The sequence below is a fragment of the Neovison vison genome, chromosome 1 (assembly GCF_020171115.1).
Source record: "Neovison vison isolate M4711 chromosome 1, ASM_NN_V1, whole genome shotgun sequence".
Taxonomy (NCBI): Eukaryota; Metazoa; Chordata; class Mammalia; order Carnivora; family Mustelidae; genus Neogale; species Neogale vison.
Genome location: NC_058091.1, coordinates 53,579,521 through 53,602,434, shown reverse-complemented (window position 1 = coordinate 53,602,434; position 22,914 = coordinate 53,579,521). Strand labels below are relative to the sequence as shown.

Here is a 22,914-nt window from a genome sequence, read left to right as displayed (position 1 = left end):
TCTTGGTGAGGCATTGTGGTGTAGAAGAAATAACATGGGCCCTGTAATCAGACAAACCTGGGTTCAAAGCCTAGCCCTTACTACTTCTTCTCTGTCTGACCTTGGGCAAGTTACTTCATCTAAATAAGCCTCAGTTTCTTTATCCTGTGTCACAGTGATATTGTGTATAAAAAGTGTTTAAATAAGTTGTGTGACAGTTGTATAATGGAATCCTAAATAATAGTGAAAACAGAAGTTATATGCAGTAACACAGATCAACCTCAAACATATAAAGGAAGTGAACACAGAAGAATACATATAGAATGATTACATGTAAATTAAGGTGCAAGAGTAGACAATATGAAATAACAGTGTTTAGGGTTACAGACATATGTGGAGAAAGTATAGAGAAAAGGAAAGAACTGATTACAGAGTTCTGAAATACTGGTTACCCCTGTGGAGGAGAAAAGGGGAAGTGATCGTTTATGGGCTTCAAAAGTACTGATAACCTGGTTTGTAAGCTGAATGGCAGGTATGGGGCTTTATTTCAAAATTATTTTTAAAATGTTATTTGTTTGGCATATTTCAAATTAACAAAATAGAGATTAACTAAAAAATATTAATGGTATTTAGAAATAACTGACTCTAACATATTCTTTCATTTTGTAAGTCTAGGTGTCTAAAGGATTCACTCACATTTATCCAACAGACAAGACCTGAAACCAGGACTTCTGGCTTTTACCCAGTGATAATACCATCTTATATCTTATTGCTTTAATAAATCATAATATGATTTGTGCTAATAGCACATACAAATTTAATGATTTTACTCACCACTCTGATAGTACTTAGAATCATGTGTCCATCTGAAGCCAGTGCAGAGGCCGAAGTCCGTCAATTTAATATGACCATCACGATCAATCAAAATATTATCAGGTTTAATATCTCTATGAATAAAACCCATTTTATGAACACTTTCGACTGCACAGGTAAGCTCTGCTATGTAGAATCGTGCCAGATTTTCTGGAAAGATGCCCATTCTAATTAATAGGCTCATCATATCACCCCCAGGAATATAGTCCATTACAAAATATAAATTGTCCTTATCTTGGAATGAATAATACAGACGAACTACCCATTCATTGTCAGCTTCAGCCAGGATATCCCGCTCAGCTTTAACATGAGCAACTTGATTTCGAAGCAGAACGTCTTTCTTTCGGAGAGTTTTTGTTGCATACAAAGCCTTGGTATCTACTTTTCTTGCTAGACAGACTTCACCAAATGCTCCTATTCCTAGTGTCTTTATCTTCACAAACATAGACTTGTCCATTTTAGCCCTCTTTAGACGGATGTAATTAGACTCTTTTTGGCAAAGCATCTTCCTCATTTGATCCTGTGCATCTTGAGATAATCCAACCTAGGTAAATAAACTAAAGGTTAAATGAGGAATTACCTTCTACACCAAACAGTACAAAATAGTTTGGAAAAAATTCAGGCATATAAGGTTAAATGCATAATAACTTTTAATAAAGCATGTTAGGAATCTAGAATATACTTCAAGGAAAATTAATTATCAAAAGTGCAGCTTAAGGGACAGTTAACAAGATATACAGAGGTGAGTATATATGCAGATTCTGCTGTGGAGAGCGAGAAGATGATACCAACGATCAGCTTTCCAACTGCTTTCTAATGCAGCCCCCAAAAAGTTGCCAATGTGCAATAACCAAACATCTGTTAACATGCATCCTCATCTATCTCTCCATGCATATTCATCCCAAATTATGTGATTAGACTGCCTTCATTTTATGCTTCTCTTGTGAATGCCTAGGATTAGTGTTCCTGTTTTATTTTCATGAAAAAAAAAAAACAAAAACAAAACTCTTTCCGTACAGATTCATTTGTTCTAAAAAAAATTGATGTATTAAGAACAAAAGAATGTCTTCTCTAACCTAACCACTCATTAATAGTCCATCTTTTTTTTTTTCTTTAAAAGATTTTATTTATTTGACACAGAGAAAGAGACAGCGAGAGAGGGAATACAAGCAGCGAGGAGTGGGGGAGGGAGAAGCAGGCTTCCCTCTGGGCAGGGAGCCCGATGTGGGGCACCATCCCAGGACTCTGGGATCATGACCTGAGCTGAAGGCAGACGCTTAACAACTGAGCCACCCAGGTGTCCCAATAGTCCATCTTTCCTTTCATCTTTCTTATATTTTTCTCAGGCATTAGAATGAGGGTAGGACTCACAGCCACCACTAATGCAAAATGCAAAGACTTTCTCCTACCTTATTTAAACAGGACAACTTGTTTGATGAAAAGGTATCTTTTCAAGCACTTTGGAACATTTCAAAGAATAATCAATGTGACTTATGAAGATACCAGATTAAATGCAGATTAAAAACAAAAGCCAACTTCTGAGTAGACATGGACTACCTGTATTTAGAAGGAAGTTTATTTTTGTCTAGTTCAATAAAAAACTAATTAAAGGGTTTAAAAAGAAAAGGAATTAAAGAAGTAGAGTCTATTCTAGAAATGCAAGCCTAATTAGAATATAGCAACCTCATGCTTCTGTTAGGATGCGCATTTGCATGCAAAAATTTTTTTAAAAGGGTGGCATGCCAGACTTAAAACTGTTTCTCTTAAAATCTTACTTGCCTACACAGTAATGGAGGCTACAGAAGTCAGCAAAGCTTCCAACACCATAAAAGTTTAAATCAGCTATTAGTGAAAGTAAAGAGGAAAAAGGAAAAATAAACTAAGAAAATACATACAGACAGACTTTAGTAAGAAATCCTAAGAGCTAAAATATGGATAAGTCATACAAATTATCATGGTATTTCTCATCTAAGAAAGCTCAATTTATAACAGGAATAACGTAACTGTAAAATTAGATTAAGTAAAATTATCTTAAAAAAAATAGCTCTCAAGTTATGTGAGTAAGTTTCATTACAAATTTAAGCCTCCCAGACTGTGAATGATAGATATATGACTGTGAGTCAACCTTTGAACTGTAAACATGTGACAAATATATTAACAATAATAGTACCACCATAATATCTAGTGAAGATATGTATATATATGAGAATCACAACATAGATTCATCTAAAATGAGTGAGCACTAATTCTGGTCTCCTTTTAGTAGTTTTAAAATTTTTAGCATATTTTCCAGAACATTATAAAAATGAAATTAGAAATTTCAGCATATTTTCCAGAACATTATAAAAATGAAATTAGAAACTGAAGGGACAGGTCTTTGACACTTTCTAATGGGACCAACCAGATGAATAATCCCAATGAATAAGGCCCCAAAACTACTATAAGTAAAATGTTTTATAAGTATAGCTAGCAAGAGATGAGACCCAGATATTTCTAGCCGATTTTAAAATGTTGAAAGATAATGTGTAAAACCTAGAAAATAACCCTTGCTCCTATTTCCACATAAAGGGATTATGTACATCTAAATAGCACACTATAAATTATATTTTTCTTAATTTATTACAACTTTATTCCAGGAAATTGAGTAAATCTTGAAATACTAAAATAAAATGGTCTAATCAAAAGTACTTTAATTTACTGACTTGTAAGCAATGATAATATATTAGCTATAGAAGGAAAGAAAAATATTGGACCGATATTTTAAAATAAACAAGCGAATACATGATCAAGCATAGAAATGGGCATTTTAAAAGGTTTTACCCGCATCATTTCATTCTCTAATTGTTTTTTACGATGTAGACGTTGCTGATGAGATTTGAGTACATTTTCTACATGTTGCTCCATAAAAAATTTAAATGCCTGAGGAGAGTAACTCTGAATATGAGATTCCCTTCGCTCTTCATCTTTCTTGTTTTTCCTAACGGTGATAGGTGAAGTCGTAATCTGCTTTTTTTCCTTATCCCCACTATCAACATTTTCATAGCTTTTTTCACTCTCATCTTCCTTGGGCACGCTCGCCTGATCCTCTTTGCTAGATTTACCGACTGGTTCGTATGAAGGAACAGATGGGTTCTGGTGCAGCAGATGTTTTGGATAAGGTGGAGGCGGACCTTGATAGTTTGGAGCTTCAGCAACTGGAGGTATAACAGTCATATTTGAAGTGGTACTCTCAGAAAAAGGACTGGGTTGAACTGTTTGAACTGGCTGTGGTATCCAGGAAGGGTGTGTAGGTGCTAACGCAGTCTGCAGCTCTGGTTTTAATACGCGTATACTTTTCACAGGCTGTTGAATAGGAGCGGGTGTAATAGCAGTGACTGTTGTAGCTGAAGGCTGAGAATTAGCAGGATGACTTGCTCTACTTCCTAATGGATTATTAAAGGAATTTGACCTCACTGGTATGTTAGGTTGCCAAGTGGGGATTTCATGCCCACTGCTTGGGGATGACTGGGCTGGAGCAGAAGACGACTGAGGCCAAGTTGTTTGCAGTCCAGGTGCATTCATGTTATAAAGTTCCATGTTATGACTATTTCTGTTTGGCACCATCATAGATTGGGGAAGATTTCCATTTGTATATGATGAAGGAGCAGCAGATGCCCCTGTTTGTAAAGCAGAAGAGCTTTGTCCATTAGCTGGGGTCAGAGGATACGGAGGCGGTGGCTGCCGATTCACAGTGCCAGGAGGGACATTTTGGTGTATCATAAAATCAGTCTGACCACTACCATTCTGAATTCCAGGTCTTCCGGGTGGGAAGTTAAATTTGTTGGAACTCTGCATGATGATTGGTTGTCTGCCAACAGGGACAGAACTAATGCCTCTCTGTCCCTGATTAGGAGGATTCATTGGGGTTGTGTTTAGAGGTGGAGGAGGATAGCCTTCCTGCCAGGCTCCAGGTGGAACAGGAGAGATTCTGGAGATTACATATTCCATGTTCCCAGAATAGCGCTTTGTTTGAGAGTTTGGTTCCCATGATGGGGGAGGTGGAGTTGTACCTCTTGGAGGAGGAGTCTGGCCCCTAGGAGGTGGTGGAGGAGTGACACTCCTTACTTGAGGAGGTGGTGGGGGGTTCACTCTCTGTCCATTGCTAGGGTGAGCTTGAGCAAAAGCTGTTATACCAGAGCCTGACAAAGGTCTTCCTACATCTGTCTGCGAGTTGGGACTTTCAGAACGATAGGCCACACTTTCTCCGAGTGGTGGGCCATGTCTCTGAGGAACTAAGGATTCTTTGGAACCTTTCCAGCTCTGTTTGCGGTTAACTGATTGCTGTACACTCCCTATGGTCATAAAACAGAGAGAAAAAAAAAAATGTTTTAACCTCTTATTTTTGAAAAAATTTAGCCTGGAATTCTGACATAGCTAAATGGTAATTCTCTTTTGAGAATTATAAAAGTCAAATTTCAGTTAAGCAGTTTTATGTTACCTTTCAAATTTTTACTTAACTAGATAATACATTCTCATAGTTCAGAATCCAAGAAGTACAAAAGTATATCCATCTCTGTCCCTTGGCCAACCAACTTTCTTCCCTGAAGGCAACCAATGCCATTAGTAAAATATTTGGGGGATATGCAAGTTAATAGACTACTTCCTATATATACTGCTGTGACTGGCTCTTATTAAAATATTGAAGATTCTGTCAGTCTGTAAAGTGTTTTCTTACTTTTAAAAAGTTTACCACAGTTTTTCACTAGATGGAGGTACCCCAATTATTTTTTTTAAAGATTTTATTTATTTATCAGACAGAGATCACAAATAGGCAGAGAGGCAGGCGGGCGGGGGGGGGGGGGCCGGAAGCAGGCTCCCCGCCAAGCAGAGAGTCCAATGCGGGGCTCGATCCCAGGACCCCGGGATCATGACCTGAGCCAAAGGCAGAGGCCTCAACCAACTGAGCCACCCAGGCGCCCCGAGGTACCCAAATTTAATTTAATTTTTTTTTAGGTAGGCTTCACACCCAGCATGGAGCTCAGCATGGAACCTGAACTCATGAGCCTGAGATCAAGACCTGAGTTGAGATCAAAAGTCAGCTGCTTAACTGACTGAGCCACTCAGAGCCACTTTGAAGCCTGGATGTACCCAAATTTAATCAGTTTCCCTACTGAAGAATAGTAAGGATGTTTGTAGTCTTTCGCTGTACCAAAAAAAAAAAAAAAAGAAAGAAAGGCAGTGACAAATTCTGTACATATACCATTTTTAAAAATATTTTTTTGAACAGAGATTTTATTTGAGAGAGAGCAAGCATGAGCAGGGGGAAGGATCAGAGGGAGAGGGAGAAGCAGACTCCCTACTGAGGGGGGAGCCAAATGCAGGGCTCAATCCCAGGACCCTGAGATCATGACCTGAGCCGAGGCAGATGCTTAACTGACTAAGCCATCCAGGAGCTCCGAGATATCATTTCGTATATAAGTAGATAAATGATCAGAAGTGGCATTAATGAGCCAAAGGGTGTGTCCATTTGTAATTTTAATAAATACAACTACTTTTAAATATATTTCAAAGATACCAGGAGATAATTAGCTGAAATAAAGTCTAGATATTATAGTTCCTCTTTACTGGAATTTCCAAATAAATGAAACAGGCAAGAAAATAAATGGTGACTCCTTCCCCAAACTGAAGTATTTAAAATAGTCTGACTACTTGGAAAAAGATCTTTAACACATTCAAAAACACATAAAACACATTTGTATAACATGCAATACATATAAATAATACATTCCAAATAGTGAATATATAATAAAGATTTATAGATCTAAATACATAAAACATAAAACACTTAGCAACATTAAAAACAAAACACATATGAGGAAAAACTGGTAAATGTTCAGAATGTACAGTTTAACACTCTTTTTCAACCAGGCCGGGCTGCATGCTGGGCCTATGACTAAGGAAAAGCCATCACTCCAGGCAACCTAGGCAAGTCCTCTGGCCACCAAGCTCTCTCTTTCACCTTCTTCAGATGGTCAGCTGAGGCTAAATACATGTATTCACTCATTCAGCTTTTACCAGTTAAAGTCTCCGTCAGCCTAGAGCATACTGCCTTCTCGGTTCTGTACCTCTGATAGAGCTCTCCAGGTTCTCCCTCTTCCTAAACCCTCCCACTATTGCCCCCTCTCCAAAATAATTAATTAATTAAAAAATAAACTGGGATAAATGTGGGATTCTATCTCTTATTATTCCTCCATACTCTTTTTAAAAAGCCAGCTTTTTGGAAGCTCATTCTATCCAAGAGGCCACATTCATTCCTCTCACTTAATGAACTCTTATTTGCTCATCCTCATTCACCCATAGTTTTGACATTCAGTCTACCCTAAGCCTTGCCAACATTCTATAACTTCAACGTCCACAGGGACAAACCACCCATCACCCTCATCTCTCAGTTTCTTGACCTCCTTCCTTCAACCTCCAATCACTCCTAAAATCCTATTTCTAATTTTGATATTACCCACATCTGGTTTTTTTTTCAAAATAGTTTCTTTAAGGCTTCTGCACTTGGACCACAACTCTCCTTCTCCCTTTCACGTTTAACTATCACTACAAGTATTTTTCAACTTCACCAAGACCTTCATATCCCTACTTCATTAGTCCTCCACTTTCTTTCTTTTTTTTTTTTAATAAAGATTTTACTTGTTTATTTGACAGACAGAGATCACAAATAGGCAGAGAGGCAGGTGGGGGCGGGGAGCAAAGCAGGCTCCCTGCCAAGCAGAGAGCCTGATGTAGGGCTTGATCCCAGAACCTTGATCCCAGAACCTTGATCCCAGATCCTCAGGTCAGATAATGACCTGAGCTGAAGGCAGAGACTTTAACCCACTGAGCCACCCAGATGCCCCAAGTCCTCCACTTTCTTTATGCAACACTTCAGCTAATTTAAATCCATGGTCCACTACTTCTTCTTCCCTTCTGTATTTCTTTTCTCCTCCCCTCATTTCTATTCATTCCTTAACTTTTTATTGAGTATCTAGGCAATCCAAGTACAGATGAACAAATATCCATGGCCCGATGGGACCTCCATTCCTGGGGAAGAAGACTGCCAATAAACAAGTAAATAAAGAAACAAGGTGGGGTGCCTGGGTGGCTCAGTGGGTTAAGCCTCTGCCTTAAGCTCAGGTCATGATCTCAGGGTCCTGGGATGGAGCCCTGCATGGGGCTCTCTGCTCAGCAGGGAGCCTGCTCCCCCCCCAACCCCCGCCTCTCTCTGCCTACTTGCCTACTTGTGATCTCTGTCAAATAAATAAATAAAATCTTAAAAAAAAAAAAAAGGAAACAAGGTAACAGCTGGGTATGATAAATTCCTATGAAGGAACCACAAATGGTATCAAAATGGTAGAAAGTAACAGGGAGATAGAAGGCACGAGATTCAGTGTCAGAAAAGGCTCCACCAAGGAGATGACATATGATCTAAGACCAGCCAAAGGTCCTGAGATGGAAACTTGCTATTTTCCAAGAACAAACAGATATGCAGTATGACTGGAGAACAGTAAATAAGGGGAAGTGGGATACTGGAGGAAGTCTGACAGCAGCAAAGTCATCAAGAGGAGCCTGGAAGGAATGAAAAGCCACAAACAGCACAGCAGGTATATGCCCTGATCAAGGATTTAAATCACCCTTTCAGCAGTATTCTGTCCCCCACCTTACCTAATTTATTTTGTACTTGTTTAGTAGAACTCTAGTCACAGATGATTCTAGCTATCTTTTTTTTCATGCCTGCTGGAAAAGGTGATGTAGAGTGCAGACTGATTCCACCATAAATTCAATGATCAGCATCATCAAATGGCTTTAGCACTGCCAGGAAATCCTACTGGTTCTTTTCGTTTCTACAACTCTCTCTAGTCCTGGATCTCCTCAAATTGCCTGTCCCATTCCTCACACACCACTCTCAGCGGGTGACCTGATTTTCCACTTCGGAGAAAACTGAAAGCATCAGAAAGAACTCCCTTATCTTGTTTGTTCCTGTTAGAGCAAAACAGTTGATTCCTTTTCCTCTAGAAGTCTAATAATATCTCATCCTACCCTTTGGATCCTTTCTTTTCATGGTTTCTCAGGAACCTTACTTGATCCTTTTCTCTTAAGTATTTAATTTCTTTCTTTTTTACCTGTAGCTCTGCTATTATCTTTTAAGCATGCTTAAGTCTTTACTATTAAAACAAACAAACCAGCCTCTCCCTCCATTCTCTTATGGAGTACTACCTTAAAATGCTGTTACTAGTCCACTGTAAGTATGGAAGTGGACAACAAAAGCTTAGAAACTTTTACATAAATCTAACAGTGAAATTTTAGGTCTGTTAAGTAACAAAATATCTGTACTTATATATGTCATTTTAAATTTAAATTTTAATTTTAAATCTAAATTTAAATTAAATTTTGGAGTAATTCATCATTATTTTATAAGACTAAACCAAATATTTAGTCTCGATGTGGGACTCCCTAAATGACCTTATTTAAACCTTAACTGCCTTCTTAAAGACCCTGTCTACAAATACAGCCAAATTCTGAGGTTTTAGGAATTAGGACTTCCTGAATTTGGTGGGACACAATTCAGCCCATAACACATGTGGTAATTTGTTTCTGTTCAGTCATGGGAGCATAATTCAAATTAGAGTGGGCTGAGGAATAAATGGATGTGAGGTAAAGAATTATGTATAAACAACACTTTGAGAAGTTTTTCTATGAGGGTACAGTGATGACATTAGCAAGAATATGCTTCTTATATGCTGAAGATCTTTTGTTTTTTTAAAGTTCTAACTCATTACAGATTAGTAATTTTATAACATACACACCTTGGCTTTCAAGACAATGTTCTTTTATTTCCTTCTTCTTCAGCTAATTCTTCTATCTTTGCAGGCTTATCCTCTCCTGCCAGCTACTAAGTAATAGGCTTGGTTCTAGGCCATCTTGTCATTCTGGTCTACATTATCTCTCTCAATGACCTATTTCATACACAAGGGTAATTGTATATATATCCAGCTCCCTACCTGACATCTTCATTTGGATCACTCAATGAACCTAACTCAATCTGATGTAAAAAACCAGACTTATGATCTTTTCCCACCAAATCCGATTCCCTCTTAGCATTCACTTTTATAATATGGGGGAATCACCACACTGCATCTATATTTCTGCACCAGAAGCCCAAGAGTCATTCCTCTCCATTATCACCCCTTGTATGTTATCACCACACCCTTGACTTTACCCCTCTCATCTCTCTTAATTCACCTACTTTACTCCACTGCCCTCCTCCAGTCTAAATAACCTTCATTTCCTGGGAACTACTGTATTTCTTATCCAGTCTATCCCAATACCCAACCCCCAATCCGTTTTTTTTTTTTTAAAAGATTTTATTTATTTGACAGAGATCACAAGTAGGCAGAGAGGCAGGCAGAGAGAGAGAGAGGAGGAAGCAGGCTCCCTGCTGAGCAGAGAGCCTGATGCGGGACTTGATCCCAGGACTCTGGGATCATGACCTGAGCCGAAGGCAGCGGCCCAACCCACTGAGCCACCCAGGAGCGACCCCCCCTCAAACCACTCTTATTCACTGCAGCCATCTTTTTGAAACACAAATCTAATCATATCATTACCCTGCTTGAAGTTTCCATAACTTCCTGCTGCTCTTAGGATAAGATCAACAGACAGTCCTACACAGTCAGGCCCTATGTATTTCTCCAGTCCTGTTGCATACTCTTGTTTTCAGTGTCCCAGCCACTTTCCGTTCTTCTAGTGTAGCAACAGAACTTGCCAAACAGGCCATGCATAGGGACACCCTTCCTCACTAAACCCTTCCCATTAACCTTAGTCTTTCTTCAGCTATCAGCTCTACTATCAGTTTCATAGGAAGGTCTGATCTCCTTGATTAGGTCAAAAAACCCTATATGATAGGAGTCCTAGTACTCTGTAACTCACCCCACTTCATTCACATGTATGTAGCTGTAATCCTACAGGTATTCATTTGTGAGAGGGTCTGATCTCCCTTATGAGAATGTCAGCTCTACAAAATGGCAAAAATTTTATACCCAATGCTGAGCAAAGGGCCTAAAACAGTAGTGGACAATAAATTTTTGCTGAATGAAAAGAAGAATGAATACATAAGGCCTCTTATAATCAATAAAAAAGGATGAACACAAGATTAACAAAGAATAAAAAGCCAACTTAAAAATAACCAATAAAAAATAAATAAAAATAATTGATAACCCAAATATTTACTACCAGTGATCAAAGAAATATGTATAAAATAAGAGAGTATTTCCACAGCCATTAAATATACAAAAATCATAATACCTAGGATTTACAATTGAAGGCATTCATTTATTAGACCGATTAGGAGAATATAAGTTGGAAATACCTTTTTAGAAAGCAGTATCTAAGAAAAACCTTAAATTTCTTCAAGACTTTGAAAATGAAAATTTCCTGTACAAAATCATCAGGAATGTATAAAGATTTAGGTACAAAAGGATTTACTATAGTGCTGTCTACAATAGCAAAAAAGGGAACAAGGCAAATACCAAAAAATGAGAGACTGGTCACATAAAGTATGTGATAAATCTAACTAAATGTAGTTACTAAAATTATTTTGTAGACCCTTTAATAATAAAGAAAGGTTTCCACAATATATTAAGTGAATCAAGTAGGTTTTAGTATGACTCCATTTTTTGCTTAAATAGTAGGAATCAAAATATACACATGTAAACCCACTCAGGTTTTCCACAGGAAAAAAGACTGAAGAAAAAAACAAACCCAAATCTTATAGGTACTAATAGTGGTGTCTTTTTTTTCCTTACTTACTTTCTAAATATTCTGTGATGAACATCTTTCACTCTTAAAATAAAACAAGATTATAAAAATAAAAAAATAGTTTGAATACGGTATCTGTGGTAAAAAAGAAATATTTCAGCTTCAGTATAACCAGTCAAGAAGTTTTCAACCTCAGTGGCTGCTTATCAGAATTACTTATGAAACTTCAAGGGCCTCATCCTCAAATTCATTTAGTATAACACTATCATGCTATTACCCTGATGAGACTATAACTTACTGTGATGCTTTTAGCATTTCTAAGACTAAAGAGTTGACATACATAAATATTTTAAAACAATAACAAATGAGAAAAAAAATGTTTGATTAATCACCTGGCTTCAAGCTGGCATTGATAGGTCTGGCAGCTGCTGCGGCCATCTGTTCCCGGCGAGGATCTTGGTAACTCATTTTACTAATGAATTCAATTGCTGCCTCTATACTTCTGTTATTAGTTTTCTGAAGAGCTTGTATAACCATATCCTGTTAAGAAGTTTAAAAAAAAGAAATAAAGTTTAAATCTTATAACTAATTAGGATAGAAAGAGCACTATGAGCTTCACTAGAGAACTTCATAAGGGCCCCAAACCACAACATTAAGTTCCTGTTTGTAAAACTACTATAAACATCCATATAATCTCAAGCCGAAAAAGAAAGCAAATCCTCAAATTCTTCAAAACATTCTTTAATACTTTCACCTTTATGTAACATATCACTTTTTTTTTTTAAAGATTTTATTTATTTGACAGAGAGAGAAATCACAAGTAGGAGGCAGGTAGAGAGAGTTGCGGGGAAGCAGATTCCCTGCTGAGCAGAAAGCCAGATGCAGGGCTTCATACCAGGATTCTAGAGATCATGACCTGAGGCAAAGGCAGAGGCTTAACCCACTGAGCCACCCAGGCGCCCCATATATCACTATTTTCTTACAGGATTAACTTCTGGGGACAATCATAACAAAACTAATTATTTCTCATTCTTGATTTTATCCTTATACAAAGAGACTATCAGATTGTTAAATGGTATCAGTCAAAAATATGGAAGCCACTCTTTTGTATCATTAAAACATTTTAAAAACACCTTTGTCACTGTGTTTACTAGTAAAAGAGCTATGTAATTCTGATTTCTAGCCTCTCAGAGCTTACATTTTCAGAGAACCTTATTTTCAAGGACATAAATCTAAGTCAAATGGTATAAGAATAACACTATATATGATTATGTGATGAAGACTTGAGGATGTGACGTGGCATGATGGAAAAGCAGAGTCTGGCATCAAACAGAAGTGACTTTGAGTTCTATTACTATGCTTTTGTTTTTTTATGCTTAGAAGCAAAAATACACTCCAGTGACTGCAGATTTATTTACATGCCCCCCCTTAAGAAATGTGTAAACTCTGGCAGAGTATTTAGTATTTTATTTATTTATTAACATATAATGTATCATTTGCTTCAGGGGTACAGGTCTGTGAATCATCAGTCTTACAAAATTCACACCACTCACCATAGTACATACCCTCCCAATGTCCATCATCCAACCACCCCACCCCCTCTACCTGCCCCTGTCTAGCAACCCTCAGTTTGTTTCTTGAGATTAAGAGTCTCTTATGGTTTGTCTCCCTCCCTGGTCCCATTTTGTTTCATTTTAGATTATTTAATATTTTAAAGCTCAATTTCTTCATCTGCAATAGAGTCACAGAATTGATATGAGGCCTCAATAAGAAAACATGTAAAAGCACGTAAGCAGTGTCTGGAGATTAGATGTGGGTTGTCCTCCTGCTCTACTCCTTGCCCTTTAAATGTAAACATAAATCATAAAAACATACAGAACACATATGGATAGGCTTTTTTCAAAAGAGAAGCACCTATTTACTTGCCTAGAGGAGCTGGTATTGAAAGGAAACAATATTTTAAAATGGAAATGGAATAGTAAGACCAGTGGGTGAACAGGCTACTGACAGATGATCTTCCTATTGAAATGACTAGGGTGAGACCAACCCAAAAAAAAATGTTGTGGCAGGGGCACCTGGGTGGCTCAGTTGGTTGAGCTCTTGCCTCTGGCTCAGGTCAAGATCCCAGGGTCCTGGGATCCAGCCCTGTGTTGGCAGGTTCCTTCAGCGAGGAATCTTTCTTCCTCTACTTCTCCCTTTGTCCCTCCCCTCTGCTTGTGCTCTCTCTCGCTCTCTCAAATAAATAAATAAAAATCTTAAAAAAAAAAAAAGAAAAAGAAAAAAGTAAAGGTTGTGGCAGAGACATGTTGCCTATTCAAGATCCATTCTCCCTTTCCTAGAAAAAGTTACGATTTTGTTTACAGAATTCTTCCTTATAACTACAGTGGCCACATGACAATTCTGACAAGGAAACAAAAGCAAGGGTTTCTGGGAAAATGCTGCTATCCCTGCTTTAGGTATGGGTACTTCCTGTAACCTGTTTCCCAGATGACAGATCTAACATCTGTGCTACAGCATGATGCCACAAAAAAGAAACATTCAAGAAATTCATAAGAGTCTTAGGTTCTAACATCTTTAAGAGTGGACCAATGCTAGCTATATAACTAAGTCACTACTTTCTTTAAAGCATCATTCTTTGGATTTTTGCTAAAAGCAACCACACTCAATCCTTAACAGAGACAAAAGGACAGTGTGATCACATTTTATGCCAACCAGATTTCTGCAAGTTTGCAGTGAGATACAAAAGAATTATTAAGTCTCACTTTATGTGCATATTTAAAATAATTCATATCATTCCAAATTAAAATTCAACAGGGAGTACTTATGTTTAAAACTGATTAAGCCCCCCCCCGTCTCTGCCTGCTTCTCTGCCTGCTTGTGATCTCTACCAAAAAAAAAAAAAAAAAGACCCTTAAATCAGTAACTTTAGAATACAAGTCTGACAAGAAAACATTGTGTCCACATTACTACAGTTTTTTCCCATGCTTAGCAGCAAAAATATACTCCAGTGACTAGATTTATGTGCCCCCAGAACACATCAATTCTATTTAATATTTATTCCTACAAAGAAACTAATCTTGAAATACTTGCGGTTTTAATTTTACAGAGCACTCAAAACGTTCTCAAAAAACTGCAACTGCCTTGAACCTGAATAGCTAAAGGAATAGATAGGGTTTATGAAATGATAAAATAATTAAGTGAAAACTGGATAAAACTTTTATTCTTTTAAATTTTTTTTAAAAAGACCTATTTACGTGAGAGCAAGCAAGCAAGCATGGCAGGAGAACTGGGGGAGAGGGAGAGAGAAACCCAAGCAGACTCAACAGAGTGCAGAACTTGAGGAGGTCTCGATCTCACTCCCCTGAAATCAAGACCTGAGTTGAAGCCAAGAATTGGACACTTAACCGAATGCGCCACCCAGGCATTCCTGGATAAAAATTTTAAACTACCAAGTTAGGATTTTTAAAAAATCCTGCAATATAATGAAAAGCTACCAGAATGAGCCATTCAAGGAGGCAGCAGAAGTAAACTGTCATATTCTTTATGTCACTGCAGGGATAAATAATACCTTTACTTTATCTTTAGACAAATGAGAATTGATAAATGTCTAAATGCTTTTAGTAAAGCAACCTTGTTTAACCTTGTTATAAGGTGACAACTGTGAAATGTGTGATTGTAATAATGCTAACATATCTTTGTAATGGTGAAGCAGTTACTGTTATTATTTCCAAAGATAAAGAATAGGCCACTGACCTAAGTAAAGTTAGTCAGAGAAAGACTAATACTATATGATTTCACATATATGTGCTGAAGGCAGATGCTAACAGACTGAGCTACTCAGGTGCCATGATTCATTCCTTTCTTTATTCTTTGCCTTCTGGCTGAGAGATGAGGAAGAAAGTACTCAGCAGAAACTCCATGTGAAGCCATTTCCTTAATCCTTCAACTACTAACCAGGAAAACAACAAAGGCCCTCTCCTCTTTTCTCTCCATATATTTTCAGAAACAAATCCAATTATTTTTAGAACACTTAGCATAAAAATGATAGGAAATAACAGTAATCAAATGGATGAATAGGGTACACCAGAAAGACTCAACTTTTTTCTCTACAGTTTGGTTGAAATCTTCCTTTTCAAATCCTTTACTATAATGCATATTTAAGTTATCAATTTTAACTGCAGAAATCTCTGAAAATGTGGTCACCAAAATATTAACGATAATGAAAGAATTTTAAAGGTAATTCTTTATGTAGTATAGCTAAAGATAATTTTCATTGTTTTCTTTACTTTTTAACAGGAAATACATTTTTTAAAAAAGATTTTATTTATTTAAATGAGAGAGAGAGAGTAAGAGAGTGCATAAGAGGGGAGAAGGTCAGAGGGAGAAGGAGACTCCCCACAGAGTTGGGAGACCAAGGAGACACTCCATCCTGGGACTCTGAGATCATGACCTGAGCCGAAGGCAGTGGCTCAACCAACTAGCCACCCAGGTACCCCTGAAATAGGTATTTTAATAAGCACAAAAAAAGTTACTATAATTTCAAAGGAGAAGTTAATTAACATGAGCTCATTCACATTTAGTTACATTTTCCATGGCAATTGGTAACCAAAATGATTTCTGCCACCTAAAATATTTAGAGAAAGTATGTTATCATGGAAAAAAAAATTTTATAGTCCAAACATCAGATTATAGATCTAAACATATATGACTGTAAACATATATATGTGCTATGAAAAACTTTTAATGTGAATTCTAAGGGTAAATATTAAAGATCTGGCATAATTAACATGAAATTTCATCAAAATAAAACTTCAAAATTCTAGCAGATTGAGCAACATGTAAGTTTTTAGTTTTTGTGAATTTGAGATTTGGGCCTGAGAATGATGTGAACATAGCTACTTAATGAAATCCTGATTCTACTTCCTTCTCTGTAGTATGAACTTAAACTTCATAAACCGTCATTTCCACACAGCCACTAGGCTCTCCAAAGCTCCTACTGCACTCAGAGACCTACTCTGTCCTCCCCTGCAGCTTTCCTCAACTGCACTTCCATCTGACTTTATGACTTGACCTTTTAAATCCCAGAAACCACAGAGAAAAACTAAAGAAATAACTAATTATTTTGTTTCACTAGTTAATGGAATTGTAGACATTCTTTGCTGATTAGAATATACAAATTTGGGGGCGCCTGGGTGGCTCAGTGGGTTAAGCCGCTGCCTTCGGCTCAGGTCATGATCTCAGGGTCCTGGGATCGAGTCCGGCATCGGGCTCTCTGCTCAGCAGGGAGCCTGCTTCCCTCTCTCTCTCTCTCTGCCTGCCTCTCTGTCTACTTGTGATTTCTCTCTGTCAAATAAATAAATAAAATCTTTAAAAAAAAAAAAGAATATACAAATTTGTATACACAGTTAAATTCTCAAAGGAAACATTTCTGTAAGAGATCATCAAAACAGTCTTACATAGTGTAAGGTAAGGAAAATCCTTTCTTTTGTCTTTCAAAATTCCTACCTCATCAAATCCAGCAGCTTGCAAGTCTTGCAGCATTTGTGGATTAACTTCTGAAGAACTCCGACTTGTTTCATTTGCAAATGGTTGTAGAGAGTTTCGAATTTCCAGCAGAGCTTTATGATGTGTCCCAAATTTGGGTGGATTTCTGACTTGTCGAGGATCTTCAGTTGATGTTTTATTCATGCTATGCTCAGCCTTAGCAGCATCCGATGGTTTGGATAAATTCCTAAGAGATTCTCGAATTTCTTGCAACATTTGCCGGCTACTGCCAGTGTAGTTACTGGCAGGAAAGGTCTTAGGCCTCATTTGTCTATATCCTTCTGGCTTTTCACTCCTCTTCATGAAAACATCTATATTTATAACCCACACAAAGGACTTCTGTAAGAACTACTTGACCGATCCAGAACTTTCTCTTGAGCAAGACTGAAAAAGATCCTTTGCAGAAGTCCCCAGGAATGCTGAAATTCTTTACAATCAAATTATTAACCCTATAAAAGAGAAAAGCAAAGCTATAAAGTGATTAACTGATAAAGCAGTACCATGTGTTTGGGGGAGAACATACACTGATTTATTAGTTAGAGACCTGGGTTATAGTTCTGGCTCCACTAAGGATTACCATACAGAGAGGAAAATTAGTTAACCTCTCTGTGCCCATTTCCTAATTTATAAAATTATATCAAGCACTGGTTATGATGATAAAATATAATTTGGGGAGCGCTTAGTAAATGGGGATGACTTGCTGGCTCAGAGCCCATGCAACTCTTGATCTCAGGGTTATGAGTTCAAGCCCCATGTTGGGTATAGAGATTACATTTTAAATAAATTAAAAACTTAAAGGAAAAAAGAGTGTTTAGTAAGCATAAAAGTATATACAGATACGAGGGATTAGTAAATGAATGATACAATGGACAGCCTCTCATCAACCTCACCCTGAAGCTCCAATTCTAGATTTTAAAATCAGACTCTGGGGCATCGGGTGGCACAGCTGGTTAAGCGACTGACTCTTGGTTTCAGGCGTGGGTTGTGCTATCAGGGTTGTGAGATCAAGCCCTGCGCTGGGGTCCATGATCAGCACAGGGTCTGCTTTAGATTCTCTCTCTCTTTCTCCCTCTGCCCCTCCCACTCATGCTTTCTTTCTCCAAATAAATAAATAAATTTTTTTTAAAGATTTTATTTATTTGACAAAGAGAGAGGAAGAGACAGAGAGAGACTGTACACATGAGCAGGGGCAGAGGGAGAGGGAGAAGCAGGCTCCCCACTGAGCAAGGAGCCCGATGTGGGACTTGATTCCTGAACCCCGGGCTCATGACCTGAGCTGAAGGCAGTGGCTTAACAACTGAGCCACCCAGGCTCCCTAAAAAAAAAAAAAAAAAAAAAAAAAAAAAAAAAAAAAAATCTAAAATAAAATAAAATAAGACTTCAAGTATAAGATTTCTTTAGAAGAAAGGATTGTTGCTTTAAAAAGGTTTTAAACCACTAGTCCAGAAGATACCTTTATGCTTTAAAAACAAATGCTGGAGCTTATTTCACCAACTATGGACTTGGACTCTAGAGACAGTAAGTTTATTAATGACAGGATGAGGAAAGGATGTCTGTGGACAACTTGTCTTATTCCTCACTTAATGCATGAATGTCTTCTAAAACACACTAGAATTTGCAATGATGTGGATGGAACTAGAGGGTTATTATGCTAAAGCGAATTAAGTCAATCAGAGAAAGACAACTATATGATCTCACTGATAAGACTAATTTAAGAAACAAAACAGAGGATCATAGGGGAAGAGAGGAAAAAATAAAATAAGATGAAACCAGAGAGGGAGACAAACCACAAGAGACTCTTAATCACTGGACAAACTGAGTGTTGCTGGAGGGGAAGGGGGGCTGGAGGAATGGGGGGACTGAGTGATGGACATTAAGGAGGGCATGTGATGTAATAAGCACTGGGTATTATATAAAACTGATGAATCACAGACCTGTACCTCTGAAACCAATAATACATTATGTTAATTAACTGAATTTAAATTTAAAAAAATAAACTGGGGGTAAAAAACATACTAGAACAGTCACATAAAGTCTACTTAAGTATCTTCACTGATAGGAAAAGCACTAATGCAAGAAAGCCATTCTATCTGTGACATGCAGCAAGTGTTAAAGATGTTTTCTTTCCAGGGAGCATCATGAAATCCCACTTAGGACATGTTGAGAGCCCGTTATGGGCCAGTACTAAACAACTTTGTCTAAATCCTTATTTAGCCATCTTAACAGCTCTGTGAAGGTTTACTATCTCTGCTCTGTATATGAGGAAACAGGTTCAGAGAGTTTGAGTAAAACAGTTTCTAAGTGGTGCCACTGGGATGTGAAACATTGGTAATTATCATCTACTAGGAGCCTATTTCTACTCATATATTTTTAAGTAATCTGGACACCCAATGTGGGGCTCGAACTTACAACCCCAACATCAAGAGTCCATGTGCTCTGGGCACCTGGGTGGCTCAGTCAGTTAAGCATCTGACTCTCGATTTTGGCTCAGGTCATGATCTCTCAGGGTCGGGAGATGGAGCCTCGTGTTCAGCTCTGTGCTGGGCATGGAGCCTGGTTGGGATTCTCTCCCTCTCCCTCCCTCCCCTTCCCTGTACACATGCTCTCTCTTCTTCTATTACCAAAAAAAAAAAAAAAAAGTCACATGCTCTATACAGTCAGTCAGGTGCCCATTTCTATTCTTACAAAAGTAATAATCATTCATGTTACATAAAAAGGTCTACAGGCAAATAAGTACCTCCTCCTACTCAGCCTTATGTTACCTCCTCAATAACTCAATGACTGGCCACCCAATTATCCATTTTTTTTATTTTCTTTTCTTTTTTTTTTTTTTTAAAGATTTTATTTTTATTTATTTGAGAGAGAGAGACAGTGAGAGAGAGAATGAACGAGGAGAAGGTCAGAGAGCGAAGCAGACTCCCCATGGAGCTGGGAGCCTGATGTGGGACTCGATCCCGGAACTCTTAATAGTACTTTTTACTGTCTAAAACTATTGCACTTGTTTAGTTGTTAACTGTCTATCTTCCTTCACTGACAATAAAAGCTCTATGAGAGGGGCACCTGGGTGGCTCAGTGGGTTAAAGCCTCTGCCTTCAGCTCGCGTCATGATCTCGGGGTCCTGGGATAGAGCACCGCGTCAGGCTCTCTGCTCAGCAGGGAGCCTGCTTCCCTGCTCTCTCATTCTCTGCCTGCCTCTCTGCCTACTTGTGATCTCTGTCAAATAAATAAACAAAATCTTTTTTAAAAAAAGTTCTATGAGAGCTTTTTTTCTCTCATAATCACTATTCAGTGCTATCAGAGATTGACATAATGAGCACTCAATGTATGTATATGTTGATAAACGAAATACACATGTCTCCTATGCATCCCTAGTTCCTTTATTTATTTATTTATCTACTTTAAAGATTTTATTCATTTATTTGACAGAGACACAGCTAGAGAGAGAACACAAGCTGTAGGAGTGAGAAGGGGAGAAGCAGCCTTCCCGCTGAGCAGAGAGCCGGATGCAGGGCTAGATTCCAGGACCCTGGGATCATGACCCAAGCTAAAGGCAGATGCTTAATCACTGAGCCACCCAGGCTCCCTAAATATTTATTTATTAGAAAGAGAGAGCAAGCATGAGTTGGGGAGGGGCAGAGGTAGAGAGATAGGAAGAGAACCTGAAGCAGACTCCCCACTGAGTGTGGAGCCCTGTGGTGAAGGCGAGGTAAGGGGGAGCCGAAAACAAGAGTCAGATGCTTAACTGATGGATGCACCCCTAAGTTCCCCAATTCTAGCCATGCTCTTCTGGATAATGCTCTAGTTTGTCATAATCCTAGAGGTGCCAGAAAGTAATGGAAAAACAAAAAATTATTCAAGTACTTGTTCTGTTAATTTAAGCAATGTGAACTTGGCTTATTTATTTCTCTCAAAAACTGTCTCCCGAGACATAAAATGGTTGGAATAACAAAGTTTACTTTAAGGCTTGAATAAAGATTATGAGGAACAATGCAATACAACCAAAGAAACACAAGGGTTCAAAGATGAAGGATGCTGCTTGTAACACCATTTATAACAGCAAAACATGGTATCAATCTAGATGTTCATCAGTAATTGTTTGAGCAACTGACAGTACATCTCCATGTATGAAGCAGATGTAAAAAGAATGATGTAGGGGCGCCTGGGTGGCTCAGTGGGTTAAGTCGCTGCCTTCGGCTCAGGTCATGATCTCAGGGTCCTGGGATCAAGTCCTGCATCGGGCTCTCTGCTCAGCAGGAAGCCCGCTTCCTTCTCTCTCTCTCTGCCTGCCTCTCCATCTACTTGTGATTTCTCTCTGTCAAATAAATAAATAAAATCTTAAAAAAAAATGATGTAATTCTATCTAAATATACTGACAAGAAAAGACACCCAGAACACCTTTTTTTTTTTTTTTAACAGACTTTATTTATTTACTTGACACAGAACAAGAGAGAGAACATAAGCACAGGGAGTAGCAGAGAGAGAGGGAGAGAGGGAGACGCAGGCTCTGCACTGAGCAGGGAGTTCAACAGGGGGCTCAATCCCAGGATCCCAGGATCATGACCTGAGCCGAAGGCAGACACTTAAGTGACTGAGCCAACCAAGTGCCCCCTCATAACACATTCTTAATTAAATAGGGCAAGTTTTAAAACACTACAGGTAAAATAAAGCCATTTTCTATTTTAAAATTAGATTATTATTATGGCTGTATAGCTCTGGCCAACAACCACTGAATTGTATACTTTAAACAAGTACATTTTATGGTAAACAAATTATATCTTAGAGCTGTTAAAAATAAACACTTCTGGGGGGCTCAGTCAGTTAAGCATACAACTCTTAATTTCGGCTCAGATCTCAATCTCAAGACTGTAAGATTGAGCCACATGTCAGGCTCTGTGCTGGGCATGGAACCTGCTTAAGATTCTCTCTACCTCTCCCTTCTCACTAACAAAAAAACCCACAAAGAAAAAAACCAAATGCTTTATTTTAAAAAATTACACTTATGGATGTTAATTATACATACACATAAATGACTATTTGCAGTAGGCCTGAAAAATGATGAAGTCCTGAAAAAGACCATCAGAGGCAGTTTCCTGGTGACTCAATAATCCGTACTTCTGTGGTACAGTTCTTATTTATGATCGATTCAATTCTACTTAACAAGAAGACCACATTTCTCCATTTTTAAAAACAAAAATGAACTGTCATTGTGTTGCTAAAAATCACACATATTCTTTCTACAACATAACCCAATCTACTGATAATTACTTCATAAATGAAATTAAGATGGACACATCTTATGCTTTTATGAAGAAAGCTGGCCCCTAATGATAAGCAGTTTTTCTCTAAGCCTTCCAAAAATATTAACAGCTTACTAATGAAATAGTTTACATTTCACATTTAGCTCACCAGTTGAAAATTTACAGAATTCCCCTTCTTCCTAAAAGGGAAAATATTTTCTATTTCCTGTTCTGCAACCTATCATTTTCCTGCAATCAAGAATTCACATCAGTGGTTATCCAATGTCATATTTAGTTCTTTCAATATCTGAGTTACATTTTATTCATAGCATCTAAGCATTTTATTAATAGATTCATTATTTTGGGTTTCAATTTCAAGGTTAGTATCATTTTACTATTATTATTTTACCATTTCCAAAATCATTCTCCTTGATAGAGAATAACAAATAACAAGCATAAAAAATAACAAAAATAATAAAATAACAAAAAATAACAAAATAATCAT

At 37.8% G+C, this 22,914-nt stretch overlaps 1 protein-coding gene across 1 annotated transcript in view; it reads right to left on the bottom strand.

Moving 5' to 3' along the window:
* The window catches only part of LATS1 (large tumor suppressor kinase 1), a 52,628-nt gene that overhangs the window by 12,336 nt on the left and 17,378 nt on the right, over nucleotides 1–22,914 (bottom strand). The window contains exons 2-5 of the mRNA XM_044247049.1: nucleotides 17,134–17,621; nucleotides 12,021–12,168; nucleotides 3,673–5,183; nucleotides 814–1,396 (exon numbers count right to left, since the gene is read on the bottom strand). Coding sequence (XP_044102984.1) covers nucleotides 814–1,396; nucleotides 3,673–5,183; nucleotides 12,021–12,168; nucleotides 17,134–17,475 — 2,584 coding nt within the window. The 5' untranslated portion in view covers nucleotides 17,476–17,621. The remainder of the gene's footprint in view (nucleotides 1–813; nucleotides 1,397–3,672; nucleotides 5,184–12,020; nucleotides 12,169–17,133; nucleotides 17,622–22,914) is intronic.